The 17,847-nt window shown below is 35.1% G+C and overlaps 1 protein-coding gene across 3 annotated transcripts in view; it reads right to left on the bottom strand.

Annotated features, from left to right (window-relative positions):
- Nucleotides 1-17,847, bottom strand: part of TTC29 (tetratricopeptide repeat domain 29) — a 132,117-nt gene that overhangs the window by 63,366 nt on the left and 50,904 nt on the right. For all 3 annotated transcript variants that reach the window (XM_040556625.1, XM_040556626.1, XM_040556624.1), the window contains 2 exons: nt 16,972-17,057; nt 1,032-1,123 (listed from right to left, as the gene is read on the bottom strand). In XM_040556625.1, the coding sequence (XP_040412559.1) occupies nt 1,032-1,123; nt 16,972-17,057 (178 nt within the window). The remainder of the gene's footprint in view (nt 1-1,031; nt 1,124-16,971; nt 17,058-17,847) is intronic.

The following is a 17,847-nucleotide window of genomic DNA, read 5'->3' as shown; positions in this document are numbered from 1 at the left end:
CTTCTAGGTCTGTTTTGCAGCTTTTTCAACATCTTATCCTGTCTGCTTATTTAGGACGCTCAGAATATGAACAGCCATGAACTGTGCATCATAGAGATGAAATGAGCTGATTGTGGCTGATCCCTATATGCACTGAATGGTCAATGCTCCACACAATGAATTAAATCTGGAGGCAAGTCCTCCTCTATAAACAATTTGCTACTTTCTATCATGTGTCATATGCACTGAAGTCCACAAACATGTGATTAGTCAAGGATAAACTGCAACTTTCCCTTTAATATCTTTTTTTTCTGATGCCATATGATAATTGCATTATACTGCTTTGTGTCAAAATTATTTGTGTAAGAACTTAGAGTAGTTACAAAATAATTCACCTGGAAGAAGTTTTTAATGCCAAATGCTGAAATGAAAACAAAGACAAGCATCTTTTATGGCACTAAGGAACATGGTTTAGTCATGGGACTCAATAGGTCAGGCTGATGGTTGAACTCGGTGATATTGAAGGTCTTTTCCAACCTAGATGATTCCACAGTTCTATGATTCTGTCTTATTTGCAACAAATATATGTGTAGTTAAACATGCACTAAACAGAAATGCCTTCACAGAAAATGTGAGGTAGAACAGTAAATGGAAATTTACAGAAGTCTGGAAAGATTACACTGGGGCACCTACTTAAGCATGCTACGTTCTTAAAGTTTTTCTTTTTTAACCTGGAAAGTATGTCTAGATTTCTATTTTTCAGCAAGATCTAAACCAAACTTGTGAGAAAAAAATGAAAAAAGCTCTCAAAATACAGAAATAATAAAAAAAAGCATATTACAGTTTATAGGTAAAGAAGAGCTTTGGATCATACACTTAAAAAAATTGTAGCAGCTTAAAATAACTTTTGATGAAAGGGTCACTTACTGCAAGAAGGGCACTGCTTAAAATTTAAGCAGTCAGTAATGGGAAGCGACAGACCTCTAACAATTTAAGTCTTTCACAGTTGAATGAATCTGCACTGACAGCCAGACAAGGATATGCTAACCTACCTTACGAGGATCTTGGCTATCATTTCATATGCTCTTCCTAGGCCAGAAGAATCACACAGTGCTGTGAATATTTTTACAGAGGTGTTCAAAATCTGTGAAGCAGGAAAATAAAACTCAATAAATACAATGCTAAGCATTTCCACATTTTTTTTCCAATCTCTGTGTCCACATGAAAAACAAAATTAAAATTTTTCCATCTACGCTTTCTTTTTCAATTAATTGTACTAAGACTAGGTTTTTGATCATTACTCATAGTTGTTTGAAACTATGTAATAATTACAAATTAAAAAGATAAAAATTGCATTTAAATCCCTACATTTTGGTGCTTTGCAAAACCCAGAGATATTTCCTAATTCACGATATAAATTTCCTTATCCATAATTTAAAAGATTTCAAGAGGCTGTTTTTATGAATTTCTATGAATCAATACCTTAAGACTATGTCCTCTGCATTCATAGAGTTGTAGCAAAATACACTGAAATACAATTTAATATTATTTTTCTTTCTTTAAAGTGTCACTATGAGAACTTTTTTTAGTACAATTCAGATGCATAAGAGTTGAATAAATTATAGGTTACACATTTAAACCAGATTGGCTTACAATATTGTAGATAATTTTTTTATATTTATGACTAATTATTCATGCACACTAGCGATCTGTTAGTATTTGTTGTGAATATTCTCTCTTATCATGATCTCTCCCATAACTGAAGGCTTACAGCTGCTGCATAAAAACATATGATCTTAATTTAATTTAACACTGACGTCACCTGTATTGCATAATTTCTCTTTTCATCCTTTCTTTTTCCAATGATGATGAAGGGAGAATGCATATAAAATTAAACCGTATTCTTTCCTTCTTCCCTTTTTGTTGCTTGACCCAACCTATTACACACATGAGAACACAGGAAATCTCCAAAGACTATCTATGGAAATCCTTTTTGCACATTTCCAAGAAAGGAGTAGTGAATGTCATTTACTAGCTTTGAAGGGGGATGGGAGATGCACGGGGACATATGACAGTATCCCACATGCCCCAAGATGCCTATTTATGCTGAGGTAAAAGATAGGGCACTTTCTATTAAGACTGCATTCGCTGTCATCGGCAAAGTGCACGGCTCAAAAGAAGACATCTTGCATGTGCTAACCCTATGGATGTCACCATTTCTACTATTGTTTCCATTATTCAGATTTCCTAGCTCTTCAAAGTCTTACTACACATAGGTGTATCGCCAGACAAGGCTCTTATATTTAGTTAATTAAACCCTGTGTTTACAAAAAGCATGGCTTATTAATATACAACAGACTACTTATCTTCCCTCAAGTACTTTCTCATCAGCGTTGTGTTCGATGTACATCAGCATTGCATCCTATACTTGAAGGTCATTGTCAATTGAGTTATCGATGAATGATATGACAAAGAGAGTGAAGGCACTACTATTAGGAACTTGTCATATCAGTTCAGACCTTGCCCTAAACTGAATGCATACACAAAGTTGTGAAGTCCTGACGTCTGTCCTTCTGATAATCCAGGCTGATAAAAGCAACGTGCAAGTGCCCAAGAAACCATTCTTAGTTCTGCATTTAGCTCAGAGGACCTGCAACATGTGTTGTAGTACCATGCCCATATCAGAAAGCCTGCCATTAGAGTATCAGGTTTCAAAAATTGTATATACTGGACTGAAAACCACCCCTATATCAAACTGGCCTCCGCACTATTAAACTAGGCCACAGGGCCTCCAGTGGTTAAAATCCAGCACTGAAAGGTTACTTAGGTGCCCAAGGCTTAGGCTACTACACTGTTTTTTCTATCAAAGATATCATGAAACCTAAAAAGTACTGACAAAAAAAAACACACAAGGAAAAGCCATAGCCAGAGCAGCTGAAATAAAAAGTTGGTTTACTACGTCTCTGCAACAGCTGCTAAAAAGAAGTAAATAAATAAATATGCAAACTCACTCATTCATATTAATGAATAACACCCATTTTGGTTCCAGCCTACTACTACTACACAAATTTGACATTTCATTATTAACAACGATGAAATAAAAATAATTAAATCATCTATATGAAAGGGAGGAAATCTGGACAGATTACAATAGAAAATGTACTCTTTATGTCTTCATTGCAAATAACTCCTCCAGCTTCAGGTAGTAGGTAGGGACACAGAAAAGGACACATTCTTGGTGGATGGTAGCTGTTTAGTGCTAGTGCCCTTGTAGGCTATACTCGCTCAGTATCCACTTATATGGAGGATGTGAAAAGGGGCCTCATCACCTATGGTGCATGCCTCACCTTCAGCACCCAGGATAGAGAAAGAAGTAGAGCAGGATAAAACAGTGGATTAACATGTTAGCATTAGAGGACTTAACCCAAAGCCTCTTGTACTTACAGTACAATTTTAATTTTAATTCCGAACAAAAAATTATAGAATTTGCATGCTGGCAAATCAAGGGGAATTGATGCAATGATCTCTGCCAGAATCTGTAAACAGCCTGAAAACACCAAATGGACACGAAAATATCCCACTTTATTTTCATGGGATATTAACAACCAGTCCATCTATCTGGGTTCCTATGAATACCATATAAGAAAAGACATGCTTGTGGCAAGAGAGTTCAGAGTGGGCATAGCTGGGCCATTCACCTGTTAGTTCTCTGACAAGTGGATAAATACTGGGAACACTGACCGTTTGGATCTATTGGAATTTATATGCTTCCATGAAAAGTTGTTCGGCATTTAGATGTAAGTATAGCTCAGAAACAGGTCCTGAAAAAATATATATATATTCTTGCCAATCTGTGCAGAGGACAGTGACATCCAAAGAGGTGGAATGTCAATAATTAATGCTGAAAACTCCTACACATATGTGCACAGTGAATATGCAGTTTTACTGCATTTGTGGTCTTAGGGAATACAGCTGTCATTACACAAAAAAGATGGAAAAACTGATTCAGAACAAGAAACTACTTGTTAAAGGAACATACTTCTGCTCCAGTGTTACACAGTAAATATTGTGCATTAAAATGTCATCATGGTAATTTTCCTCCTGGTAAGGAAATGCAAATAAAAATATAGAACATTGTGTAAAGAAATACTGAATGGGACTACATAAGAATCTGTACTATTAACATATATTTAAAGAGTGGGTTTGGGTATTACACAAATCTGGCTGAAAGTCAGACAGTTTGCAGAGATTTAAAGTTACTGAAGGGAAGATTTATTTATTTATAATCTACCAAGAGTTTTGAGGAAAGAAGCTGTTGCAATAGTTTTATCCTGATGATGCTAGGCTCGCCCTGTTATAAAATTTCCATACTGTTTCAAAGAGAGCTTGATGCTCCTACAAACTAGTGGGAAAAGATCACAGTATACATACAGTTGAACAGATTATAATAACGTATGTTTTGACTTCAAAAAAAAAAAGGTAAGTAACAAAATAAAAATGATAAAAGCTGCACTGATTATGGTCACAAATTACATTTTTGGCTCTATGTGGCCAAGCATAAGAACTGTCTCAAATTTCCTACTTTTGTATGTCCACAATGGAAACATGGGTTAAAAAAAATAAAGTGAAAATCAAACTCAAATACAAAAATGAACGCTGGGTTTCAAGTACTTGTTCTCATTCATGCAGGATTTGGGAAAGTGGCAGAATGAAGACTTCAACTTTGCCTTGCATGTTACAGATAACTCTTCTAAATGCCATCCACTATTATTTTGGCATATACAGATAAAGGGGGGGGAGGGGAGGGAATAATTTTTATCACTTCAAAAAAGAGGAAATTGAAAAATCAAAAATAATTCTTGTTTTGCTTAGCACCAAAAGCTGGATATGGGTGCATCTGGAAGGAGGACAGCTACTATGGAAGCAGCTATTTGTTTACAAAAACAACCCTCTTCCTTTGCAAGTCTATTGTGGCTACAATTTGTTATAGCACAGAAATAAAGCAAAGTAACAAGCTCTGCTTAAATCCTCAAACTAGAACCTGTTTGTGGCACAGCTCTTGCACTAATTCTCTGGGAAGTAGTGAATTTCACATTTGCCTCCTCTGCCAAGAAAAATACCAGTCAGATCTCAAACCTAAATTTCCTTCTCAGTTATCTCAGTATTATGCTAGTGTGACCCTCCTGTGGTTATGCCATTAGTGTAAGACAGAATCACAGAATCATCTAGGTTGGAAGAGACCTCCAAGATCACCGAGTCCAACCTCTGACCTAACACTAACAAGTCCTCCACTAAACCATATCACTAAGCTGTACATCTAAACGTCTTTTAAAGACATCCAGGGACATACACCAACCCCTCCCCAAAATCTCACCTTTAATTTTTCATTGTTGTCACACCTATAGCCCTTTTATATATACATAAATATACAAGCACACACCTCATTGGCATATACTGAGGACTCAAAAAATGGGATGTAGACTTCGCTAAATCTTGATATGTACATCTGGGGATAATGGATGAAAGAGTAAAAATCGAAGGTATGAATTTATGTTGAATAAAGAATGTCTATCCAAGTCAACACAAGATTAATGTTCCTACCAGTATTTTATCATTTTGGTAAAATACATTACTCTGACAAAAATGTGATGGGATGATACTGATTTATAATACTGTAACTTTAAAAACCGCAAAAACATAGTTCTGCTCTCAGCTTTGCACTTGATATTGTTGTCAAACTTTATTGGAAATACATTTATTTTGATTTCTGAAAATCTGTGTTTAGCCATTTCACAGCTGGTGAGCAGTAAAGACGCTTCTGCCTCATTTACAGATCTTGAACATGAATCAGACAATCAACCACACCATTAGTCAAAGAGATCACTAGCTAATGATTTCTGACAGGCACTGCAGTAACAGGCCAGGGCCCAGCCTGGGTAGCAGCACCTGACAGTAATATTTCTGGAGCCAGCAAGAGATGTTGGTAGACAGACAATGCAATCGAGTGAGACTCCTGGCCTCATACCACTTAGTACCTCTTACGTACTTTCAGAAAAAAACACATCGCCCTAACTGTCACTAAATAATCTTTTCCATATAGTCCAGTGAAAATAAAAGACAATAGAGCTGTATGCTTGGCATTTTGCGGTTTCATGAACTCCTTTCCTTAGCTCCCCCTAAATGCGTATTTGAAAATACAGTGAGGATTTTTAAACAGCTCATGCTGCAATTCTGACACTTCATCCACTCTAGATCAACAGAAAAATCAATCTCAGGTTCTGTCCCAGAGTTGCCCTCTGTATCTTTTGTATTATTCTGAATTCACTACAGAGTGAATCTGCCAAGCTTTTGGAGGCTGAAGTACCTACACAACAGGGAGAGGACATGTACATTCATTCAGTTGCAGCTTCTTTTATGAACCCCACTTATAAGGAGGTTCCATGAGACACGAAAGTTGTCTGCAGGAAAACTACTTCAGCTTTAATTTCTTCTTCATATTTCTAAGGTTTCCTCCTGAAACTGCAATTTTTTATTTTTATTTTTTTTCTATGCAAGAGAATTCCATTGCACATGGAGCTATAGGGCATTTTATTTATAAAAGAATACTAACATGATTTTTTGGATTTCTTTCCCCCAGTTTTCTGAAGCTAAGTTTCCTGCTTTTTAATCAGAGTTTACCCTTAACGTACTCAATTGGATTATGTTTTGATACCAGTGCAGTCTTCATCGCCACTTTTCAAGTGGTGAACATGCCCGTGGCTATCCTGAGTAAGGTCAAAGACTTTCACAATACAAATCCAGATGTATCCTTATTTTGGCAAACACAGTATAAGGAAGGTTGAATAAGAAAATTTTATTGTTCATTTAATGTATTGATTATAGCAGAGTTTGCTCATCCCAGGAAAATAATACACCAACGTCAACTGAATGGCAGGCCTCACCTTGCTAAACGCTGAATGTATTCAGGTGCAGTGAGCACCCAGAAACAGTACACTAGACTGTTTGCATGCTCGCAGTTAAGGGATACTAAAACTGAATGCCATGCTGAGAAAAGGGGGAGTAATCCCTGATTTGGTAGAATTCTTCTCCCTATAGTGTAGGCTTTTTGCTAGGACATGGCTATTACTAAGGTGTTGCTTGGAGGACACTCTCCTGGAGAATTAATTGCTCTATCCACTCCTCTTCCCTCCCATTACACTTGGCCATCAAGTGTAATATTTACCCTGGTGCTCTGCAAAGTTGCACAGCAATACATGCCTCAAGTTACTTATGGCTATATCTGCTTGATGGATTACAGCCCTGGGGAGGTTAATGTTTCACTCCTTTCTTAACAGTCTATCAGGATAAGATCTAGGGTTCTAGGTCTGTATCAAGTATGTTTGTACACTTAACATAATATTCAGAGAACAGATGTTTTGCTTCAGTTCTGAATGGATGATATGTAAATACAAGCAACTCATTAAAAAACTTCCTTTCCACAGAACCATTTCAAGCTTCTGTTGACTTCCATGAGGTCAGAAGTTCACCCTCAATGCTATGTTTTGCTGCACAGGAAACTTTAAAACCATGAAATGTACAGACGATTGAATAAACGTTAACTTTTGTCCTCATCTTTCTTATTTCTTCTGTATTACTGTTGTTAATTCTGGCCTTCTGTACCCCTTATAGTGGTATTAATTCTGATTCCCTATATCTACGACTTTGTAGGAATGTAGTCATCATCTTACTATTTACTATACTTCACCTCATAGTTTTATTAAAATAATAACAATAATAATAATAATAAATCAGCCATGTCCTTGGAGTAAAAACCTACTCAAACCTCAAACCCAGGTATTCTCATTTATTATTATTGCACAATTTGAAGTCTTTACTGCAAGAGACATTATTCTAGTAAAGGTTGTTGCAATCTTTATTTAGTACTGGAATGTAATGTTTTTCCAAACCAGCCATTGTTGGCATATTTCTTCAAAATAAAGCATGGCTTAACAGTCTGGAGTGAAGAAGCTTCATCTGTTACCCTTTAACAGCAATATAAGAGGAAAAAACAGTTTATGTATCCTTTCCATCCTGACAGATGTGACAATAGCTGGAAACACTATGCCTGCCAAGAGCTTTTATCAAGTATGTTATAACAACTAGTAATAAGTGTAAATAATAAATGGCTACGATCTTATGGGAAACGGTGGCAATACTAAACAATTTTTGGTACTTGCTGATGGGAGTCTGCTAGTCTTGGAATTCCCTGGCTTCCCAGTAGAGTTTTGGCTTGACAATAAACAACAGTTTAATACTTTATCTAATCCCAGCCAGGAGGTAAGTTCAACAGCAAGCTTTTGCAGATGTTCACATCCAATAATCTATCCATAATTGATGAAACAGGGAGGTCAGATGTAATGGTTGCTACTATTCCAGCAACAAATAAATGGTTATTGACAAAACAAGCCAGTGTGGCGCTGAGTGCTGAGCAGTGACAAGCATGAAACAGTGCTGAGACAGAGGTAGTGATGTGAATACAGCCCTTCATCTTGAGAATTCCTCAATATGATGTGTGGCATGAGGGCCACTCTGACACATAAGCAGATGGAGGTGACTTGTAAAGGAAAAATGAGATTCTGCAAGCACATAAAAGACAAAGGCAGAAGCGGAGAAAGAAATGAGAAAAGGGTGGACAAGACTGGATATTTGGGTAAGTGCAACTATATGAATTGTTCAGAAATGTTTTTGTATTAGCAGCACTGTGATCCAGATGTCTGGACTGCTTTTATCACGTTGCTGTGCCTACATGAATGTACCTGGCTGTCAGATTGCCGTAGCCTCCTAAGACCTTAATAACCGTACTGTATGCATGTGCATGCTTCAATGCTCATTACTTCTTAGACAAAGTACCTATAAATATCCTCCTTCATGCTTATTAATATCTAGTCCATTCGTGAACTAATATTTTTAATTGCAAAAAGTTTTCCTAGCTAAAAGCAAACATACAAACCCTTAGATTTGCATAGCACAATGGAAAAATATTAGAGAAACTAGGAAGGTATGCAAAATATGTAAGTCAGCTAATTTTTTTTTCTGCATATGTATATAGAAGTCAAGCAAAAGTTCTCATTCAACTGAAAACCTCATATTCTTTAAATTTTAACCCATGTGAGAAATGTAGTAAAAGAATTAATAGACTGTTTTTATTGACTGAATAAAACTTGAGTCATTTACATGCAAATAGTCACTTGAAATCTTTTGCATCCATTTCAGTGCTAAAAGATAGTATTTTTACAATGTTTACTGTGTAATATTCTAATATGAAAAAGAGCAGAATGAAATGGTGGCCATTATTGCTATATGTAGTCATAAAAAGATTTCAGACAGAAATATTTTAAATATTAATATTACTAAAATCACTTAAAGCACCAAGGAATGTTAAATCGATTTATTTAGAAGTACAATTTATTTCACACTTTGCTACCAATTCTTTTGATCAGCTCTGAAATAATACATAAGCTCAAAGCAAAACAGCAAAGCAAATTGCTTCTAGCAACAAAGCTGCAAGCTTTAGGTTTTAAAGTGGCACACTTCAGTGTTTTAATATCTCAGGTTATTTATCTATCAAAGGGTAAGTCTGAAATTCTTCAAAATCAGACGACTGAATTGAGACCTCCTCTTCTCCAACCTAGCCATCAATGGTTCCGATCAAGCTAAGTTGTTAAGCATTTGCTTACACCTGAATATCAGTCATCTCGTTGAAGTCAACAGGAATAACCATATTGAAATTTAAAAATGCTTTAGTAAGTAACTTGCTGTAGCTTGAACTATACCAACGTGAGAAACCAATTTAATTTAAAAAGCCTTACTTTATAGAATTTTTAAAAACCTGTTCATTTGAACTAAACTATACAAAGGAAAATAAAGCCTCTCAGATGATGAATGTATTTGTATTTAAGAACTGAAATTCCCAAGTTTGTACAGTGTGGGTGCCAATGCTCCATTTCTCAAAACATATAAAAGGCCTGACTTCTCTAAGTAAATTATCTAATAGAACTAAAAATTTCTTATAAAGTTTTTCAGCCATTTACTGCAGCTCTAGTTATAATACGTGTAAATTCTCTAATCAACATATTACTGACAGTTCTTAAGATCTTTCACACTATTGTTTCTCAGATCATATACAGCACTTAGTTGTGTTGTAACTATCTCTTTCCCTCAATTATATGCAGCATTTAGGTTCTTAAGTTTAACACACCTAAGCTAGAAATCCAGTATAGTCTAAAGTCGATGAAGTAAATAACCTCTATAACATCTCTATAAAGTAAATTGTACTGCTTTGTCTTTTCTTTCTCTAGCCTGTGGGAATGAAACAGATGGAAACTTGTATATCATCAGTTATTTATTTATTTTATTAGATACTGTAGAAAAAAAGTTTTAAGTAGAAAATATCCGCCTTAATCCTGTATTTTAAGTCATGAAAAGCAGCAGTTAGAGTTTTAGGAAAAAAAACTCAACCAGGGTAAATAGACTAATTGTAACCCTGTATCTCATAAAACAGACACTGCATAGTTGTGGGCACAATTTGGCTCCTACCTTGCCTGGGAAAGCAAAAGGAAGAGCTATCTCCACTGGCCATATCCAGCACAGAGTACTGTTCCATCCCGTTAGCTATGCATAAGAGGTAGGGGTAGAGCAAAGGCTCCACTTATCCCCCACGTCTGCCAACTGCTCTGCCTTCAATGCCTCGGTGAAAAATTAATGTAAAGATATTATTCCCTTGCAGAGCAGTTTGAGGAGATTTTATAGTTTTGTCCTCAATGTTTGAGCATGCCCAGCATGTCAGAGCTAAACAAACCTCCAGTAAGTGACATTTTGCTTCTTTTGAGTTCAGACATAATAGCTAGCTACAACGTTATGGAAATGATTGGAGTATTATGAATAGTTCTCTTGATCTTAGGATAATATCTACTATTATTATTTACTTGCTTCAACACTAATATTCTCATTAATGTCGCACACCAGCCCCCTCCAGTTTTTCTGCTAACTCACACAGTGTGTGCACACATGCATGGACACAGGTGCACATGTATGTAAGTTAATTAAAAAAAAAATCTTCATTTCATAATAGATGTCCTGGGTCAAAATCTTACAAAAAAATAGAGTTCTAAGTTTGGAAAATGTCACAACTTCTAAATTCAGGATGTTTAATATGTATATTTTAAACAATGCTACCTTAGAAATATACATAAAACCAGCAACTTTCATACCATTTTGGAAATAAAAACACACAAACCGAACAATGTCCTCCTCACATAGCCCCAAGAAGTGGGGTTTTAAACTCATATTCAGATTCCTGAAAACACCAGTGGTCACATAGTCCTAAAATTTAGAAAAGGTCTTATAGGTTTATTTAATGGAATGTACAGTCACATCTGCAGCTCACTATCTTCTTGCTCTTTTGGGGTGTATATATGATTACATTTGAAATCGTAGCAGCCGAGATGAAAACCCACACTTCTATGGCATTTTGGTAGCCTTTGGTAGTCTTACAGAACATGAGACCCCATGAAGAGGAAGGCTGATAACAATAAGTCAATATTGCATTTACTTTCACTGTTGCTATGGCAAGACATGCTAATAATCTGACAATCTTTTGATTGGCTTGTAATGCATGAACTAATAGTTTTGCTTGTTTTACATATTTCATGTTTTCTTGCTCCTCAAACTCTATGATTTTTGTGTAATTTGACTACTGTAATTCTGCAGCAACACTGCATTTAAGACTGCTTTCTCACAAAGTGTATTATTGTGGTACATTTATCTTGACAAATCTCTAATTTACTGAGGGGAGCTATCCTGATGCCATTAACCAAGCAAAATATAATTTGAACTGCAGGCTCAAAAGGAAAATAATACTATGTTCCAAGGCAATTGTATTGGACACCATATCACCAAGGTGTGAATTTGTGCAGTATGCAGAAAAGTACTGAAGGAAAACAGTCATTACATCTCAGAGCTACTTGGTATTTTTTCACCTATTTTTAATCAGGTTTTCAAGAAACTGGATCAAATAGGAAAACGATTATCCAAATTAAGCCAACAGAAGGAATTCATCCTTCACTAAGAGACTGCTAACTTTCATATCCAAATAATAAAATAAACTTTTCACTTTAAGAATTAAGTGCTAAATTAACAACAAAAAATTGATTGAATGATCAGACATTCACTTCTTCCCTGAAGTTTCAGCTCTTCTTTAGGATTCTCAACTCAGATAATCCCTAATTTCTTACTTCCCTCAGTATTTGAGTCAGTGTATTTTGTCAGGGCAAAGTTCACCACCAGTACTAATTGTTCCTTTTTTTTTTTTTTCATCCTATCTTCATCAATGCCTAGCAGCAGTGGAACCTCTCAGAAACAAGAAATTTAATCAGTTGCAAGACTAGCTCACTAATTCCAGACCCTCAAGAAGAAAATCTTTCTCTGTACATAATCCACTATCAGAGTAAAGATCAGTCAGAAGTGCTTACCTTCAAGGCTGACTCAGATTTTTGTCTGGTCTTTTATTCCTTAGATATGAAAAATACAGAATTTATATACGAGTACAGTTTTAAGAACAATTCAAAAACTGCTTCAATAAAAGCAAGGCCTCTAGGAATGTCGACAGCTTTTCTTAAACTTGTATGCTAAATGCCTTTTCAAGCATGTGACCCCATTTGCTAGGCTGAGAAGGTTATACTTCATCAGTAATGGCTAAATATCCACTATAAATGGATAAAGGACAATCTGGCAGATGAAAAAGAGGAAATTTGAAATAGTTTCTATTCAATACTATCTTTTGACATTTTTTCTGAGCCTCCATTTAAGTGTTTCTTTCTGTAGTGAAAACAATGAAAGCTTAAATCTAAACTCAGTTTTCTATCCAGACACCATCTGCAGAAACATGTCTTGAAGTTCAGCCTCCTAGCAATGCACTAGAATAGCAAGCAAACCTCAAAGGAATGATGCTCACTATTCTCAGCCACCTTTTACAATGCATGGGAGAAAAGAGGATAACATGCAGTCTACTTTTTTGAGTTCTTTCACTTGCTAAGATCCTCCTTGATGTGCAAATTCATACAGACACATGGGCATTATCTATATAATTAAATATAACAGATGCAATTAGATAAAATATACTATGTACAATCACTTTAGAATATCTGCATCCCAGATACATTTACTTACATTCTCTCTACTTGCATGAATTAAAACAAAATTTTCAGTTGTTTTGATACAGACTTTTTCAGACATTAACTTTATGGTCATAAATCACCTCTGATTACTTTAATAGGGTCATTTTGAATGTGAAGATGCCTTTATAAGTTCATAAATTTTCTTGATAATTTTATGCCTGTGGCTTGTATACCATAATTCTGACAATTGATGCACGTGACATTATGTTGTAAATTACCACATTATTTTGGCATGAGTCTCAGTGCTCAAGAACACCGTCTCTATTATTTGAATATGTAACATATCTGAAAGGATACACATATGCAGGACTCAACACCAAAAATGAAAGAACACTTTGAAATAAACAAATGCTCAGAAACATATGAGAACTGGAATCTTCCTGATAATTTGAGATGCAACTAATTGAAAGAGAAAAAATCCTTGACGCCCAACACTTTGAAGCATTCTTTAGAGTCTAGTGTATATATAAATGTATATAAAACCCATATCATTAGATTTCAATACCTTATGTAAGATTTCAAATGACACAAACGTGTTTCACTTAATACTTCACTTGTTATTTAAGCATAAAGAAAAACAAACACTAACTTTCACTTTAAAGTTAGTCTAGGTGCAGAACTTTCCCTGATGAAATCTATAATGCTTAAGATAAAATCTATAGTATGAGTACTTTTAATATTTTGTGTCATATTTGGGGGAAAATCCAATAGTCTTGGTGATGATATAAAAAAACAGATGATATAAAAAACATTAGGAACATAGCCCACTGATATTGAACATAATTAGTTCTTAGGCTTTTAAACTTGCACATATTTATGTTTTTACATCTGAGTAGGTCCACTGAAATCAATCAAATATATCAAATAAAATTAAATCAATTTGTACAGATTATACACCAAATCAAATTATGTCAGATTATACACCAAAAAAAAAACAACCTTTCTCCAACAAAAATAGCCCATTCAATACAAAGTGACTGCATATTTTTGATGTAATAGGCTGCAGCTTAATCATTTCAACCTTTAATTACTGCATCAGATAATGAATATTTTGAACATATGCTTCTCCACTCTGGAAGAAGACATGAATGAAACAAGTTTATATGCATGCTATGTGTGTGTGTGTTGGGGGAGGGAGCAGCACACTGAACAGCAAAAGGAACCAAGTGGCAACAATTGGAGGAAATGGTATCTGTAACAGCTGCTCCTTTCAGATTCCCCTAGAAGGAGACTGCCTGAGGTGGACCACAGCACAAAAGGATAAAGAAGATGAAAACTGATGCAAAGCAGGGAAATAACTGCTGAGACCCCTGAGTCTACACCCGAGTAGTCCCAAGCTGTGTGGCAAGACCTCTTTAGCATGCTACAGAAGCTGGTGATGAACTACATATTACCATGAGGCAAACTGGCTCCTAGCAGTATTGTCTGCATGTTATGTGTAATGATAACCAGTAGTCCTTTGGGAGCAGGATGCAATGATTTCATCTCTGTAAGCATCTGAGCTCCCCTTGGATACGGAGACCATTAAACTGAGAACAGAAGGGTAAATTTTAGGCAATGATTTCTAATTGGAGGGTGAAGACAACTTGTGCTCAACAGTACTGTCAACCACTGATATTTTACTGCTGTCTATATTGATCATTGCTAAGCACAAAAGGAACTAAAATGTTACCCTTTTTCTTAGTCCCATAATGTACAACATATTTTCTGAATGAAAGTACTTTATTGGTTTCTTATGTAAGATTATTGGAAATGTCACTATTTTAGAAATCCTTATTTTTATCGCAAAATATTGATATTTTCATTACAGGTAAAATACCATTGTATACTCTAATAAAATTTATCTATTTATGTTTTGTACTCCAGAGAATTTCTTTCCCTTTTAATTAAAGTGCATATTGCTTTCCATACCTGTTAACTGTTTTTGTAAAGCTAAAAACAATAGGCACAACCTTTTATGTATACACTTTAAATTAACAGTAGTACATTACAAAATTCAAGGTTCCATAATATTCCTTAAAATAAATATATAAATAAATTATGTATGTAAAAAAAAAAAAGAAAAGAAATGGAACTTCCAAGTGATTCCTGTCACTTTTTGGCAGGGGACATGGGGGAGCAATGTTGGGAAAGGAGTAGCTATAAAATTTAAGGAAAATGGACCCTGAGGAAACAATGCCAGGGCATCTAATATTTTTGATACTTTCAAGGGTAGTTTGATCCCTTATATAGCACAGAGACTGTACAGTCTTGTTCATTAATGAATTTATACTGCGAAGAAGAGATCAAATGTGCATGATGGCTTTGTTTAGCCTATTTATTTGTCTTACTGCTCTTCATCATCCAATCAACTTATTCTGACTCTCAGAAACTTAACAAGAATAGTTGATCAGGTAAAAATACCTTCATACTTGTTGGTCAAAAAACAACGCAGATGAAACTCAGCACAAAAACAACTCTATCCTAATCTTTCATACTGTATTTCTTGGGATCAAATATCATCTCTTTTATTGCTGTTACAACCCTTAGATATAATCTCATAAAATTTTATGCAGACTTCTCATTCTGAGATATTTTCATGTTCAGCTACAGACTTGGACTGAAAGTGATGTGAGAGCAGATTCTCTGGCTTCTTTGAGTAGAAATTTGTTATCTACAACATAAACATTCTACTTTCCAGAATTCATTTGATTTAGAAGAAAAGGCTATCAGCTTTGAAGAATTATATATAAAGATGGTCAAAAACTTTTGGAAAAATCATATCACAATCATTAAAAGCATGTAAGGGCATATTTCAAGAGAAATCTAGAACCCACCCTACACAGCAGAAGCCAAGTAAGCAATCCTTAAACTCACACTCCATTCACTCTATTACTTCTATTGGTCTCCTTCTGAGAAAGATATACAGCCACGACAACAACAACAAAAAAATGCTCTCTATAAACCATGCTCATTTATAAAATACTGAGTCACTGCACAGTTAAAGTAACAAACAAAAAAAAGAAATTGTCCAGCTGATTAATTGCAATAATCATGGATAAAACATTCAGAAAAATACATTTCCCACATTTTTCAGTGGGTCATTGAAAACTGAGACCTCTCTGATGACTGGCACAGACAAATCAAGTTGATGCTTATCTTTCTTCACCCACTGACCTAAGATGAACTACAAAAACCCTCCTTCCAGAGTTGTCACATGCAGAATTCTCACTATTTGAATTATCGTGTATGGGAAGCTCAAGGGAAACATGTGAACAGGAACTTGAAGTCATGCATCAACAGAAGAGATTACATCAGCACTACAGCTTTTCACACCAAAAGTAATTCATATTTCTCCTACATATTCTGAAAAGCTCTATGTGTGGATTGACAGTTTTAATTGTTGCTCACAAACGTGCTATATCAAACTACTTTCAAAAATTGTTTTTTGTGTGTGTATGGGGGGTTGTTTTTAATAAAATCATAGCTAAATTAAACTAGGTACAATTATTTTGTGTGTGTAAGAATACAGGAGAGAAAAACTAGTCACATATAACTTGAGTTGTCAATTTATGTTATTTCTACAGAACCACGCCTGGAAACCTCAACTTTGTTCTGGAACTCACTGGAACCAAAGTTGCTTAAGCCACTTGGATGTCTGTCTGCAGAACTAGATACAGTTATAAAAGGTCTGTAAGGCAAGCCTCTCCACACCTTTTCTGCTATACAAAACTCCTAAGATGCCAAGGAGGCAGTGAAAGGCATTGTGAAAATTAAAGCAACTTTAAAATAAACTTACTGATAATGCTGTCTTTTCTTCTCCAGCAAAATGATACGCCAAACTTAAGCAATATGCAGCCTCTCCTTCCATCTTTTTATCACCTCCTGAAGAATAGATTAAAGTTACAGTTACCAGTGCAGTCTTAACAAAATTACATTAGCACAGACAGGTCTTGCAGTTTATTAAACAACATGTAGATGTTTATATACTGTAGTATTTTTTTTTCCTTTCCCTTACCTTTGCCATTTTTATCTTTTTTTCCATCCAAAACAGAGCTGCTTCTATATAGATAGGTAATTAAAAACAGAGGCCATGGATTTAAACAAAGTTCAACAAGAAAGTTCAACAAAATCAGAGAAAATATCTTTCAGTAAGTAATGTAGAACAATCAATTTAATGTGTTGTTCTCTGATCATGAACTGTTTAATAAAATATAAAATATAATAATATATGAAAAATTTCCCTCCAGAACATGGGCATCTATTAAAAAATAATTTGTAAACAAAAACAAAGCCTGTAGAAATGAACATCTAAAAACATCTTTTGACAACTAAGTAGTAGTAAACTACTGGAAAAAAAAGTCTGGAAGATGGTGTTTATTTTCATTTGCAAGTAATAAGTAACTATGTAAAATGAAAAGGCAGATATCCAGCAGATAATATCACTCAAAAATTCCCAAATCAACAGTGACTAGATAATCAAAAATCTCAACTTCCATCAGTGAACTCACTTTCTGATTATGGGTTCACTGTTTTATACAGTAATGTTCTCCCACAATATTGGGTTTTTGGAGATAAAGCTTTTAGGAATCTAAACCATTCTTTGTCATCAGCAAGGTCTTTCTGCTTTAGTGAGATCTGGAAGTGTAATGATAGCAATTGTCTTTGACTTTCA

The sequence above is a fragment of the Cygnus olor genome, chromosome 4 (genome assembly GCF_009769625.2).
Source record: "Cygnus olor isolate bCygOlo1 chromosome 4, bCygOlo1.pri.v2, whole genome shotgun sequence".
Taxonomy (NCBI): Eukaryota; Metazoa; Chordata; class Aves; order Anseriformes; family Anatidae; genus Cygnus; species Cygnus olor.
Note: the sequence above shows the minus strand (reverse complement) of the source record. Positions and strands in the feature narration are given on the sequence as shown.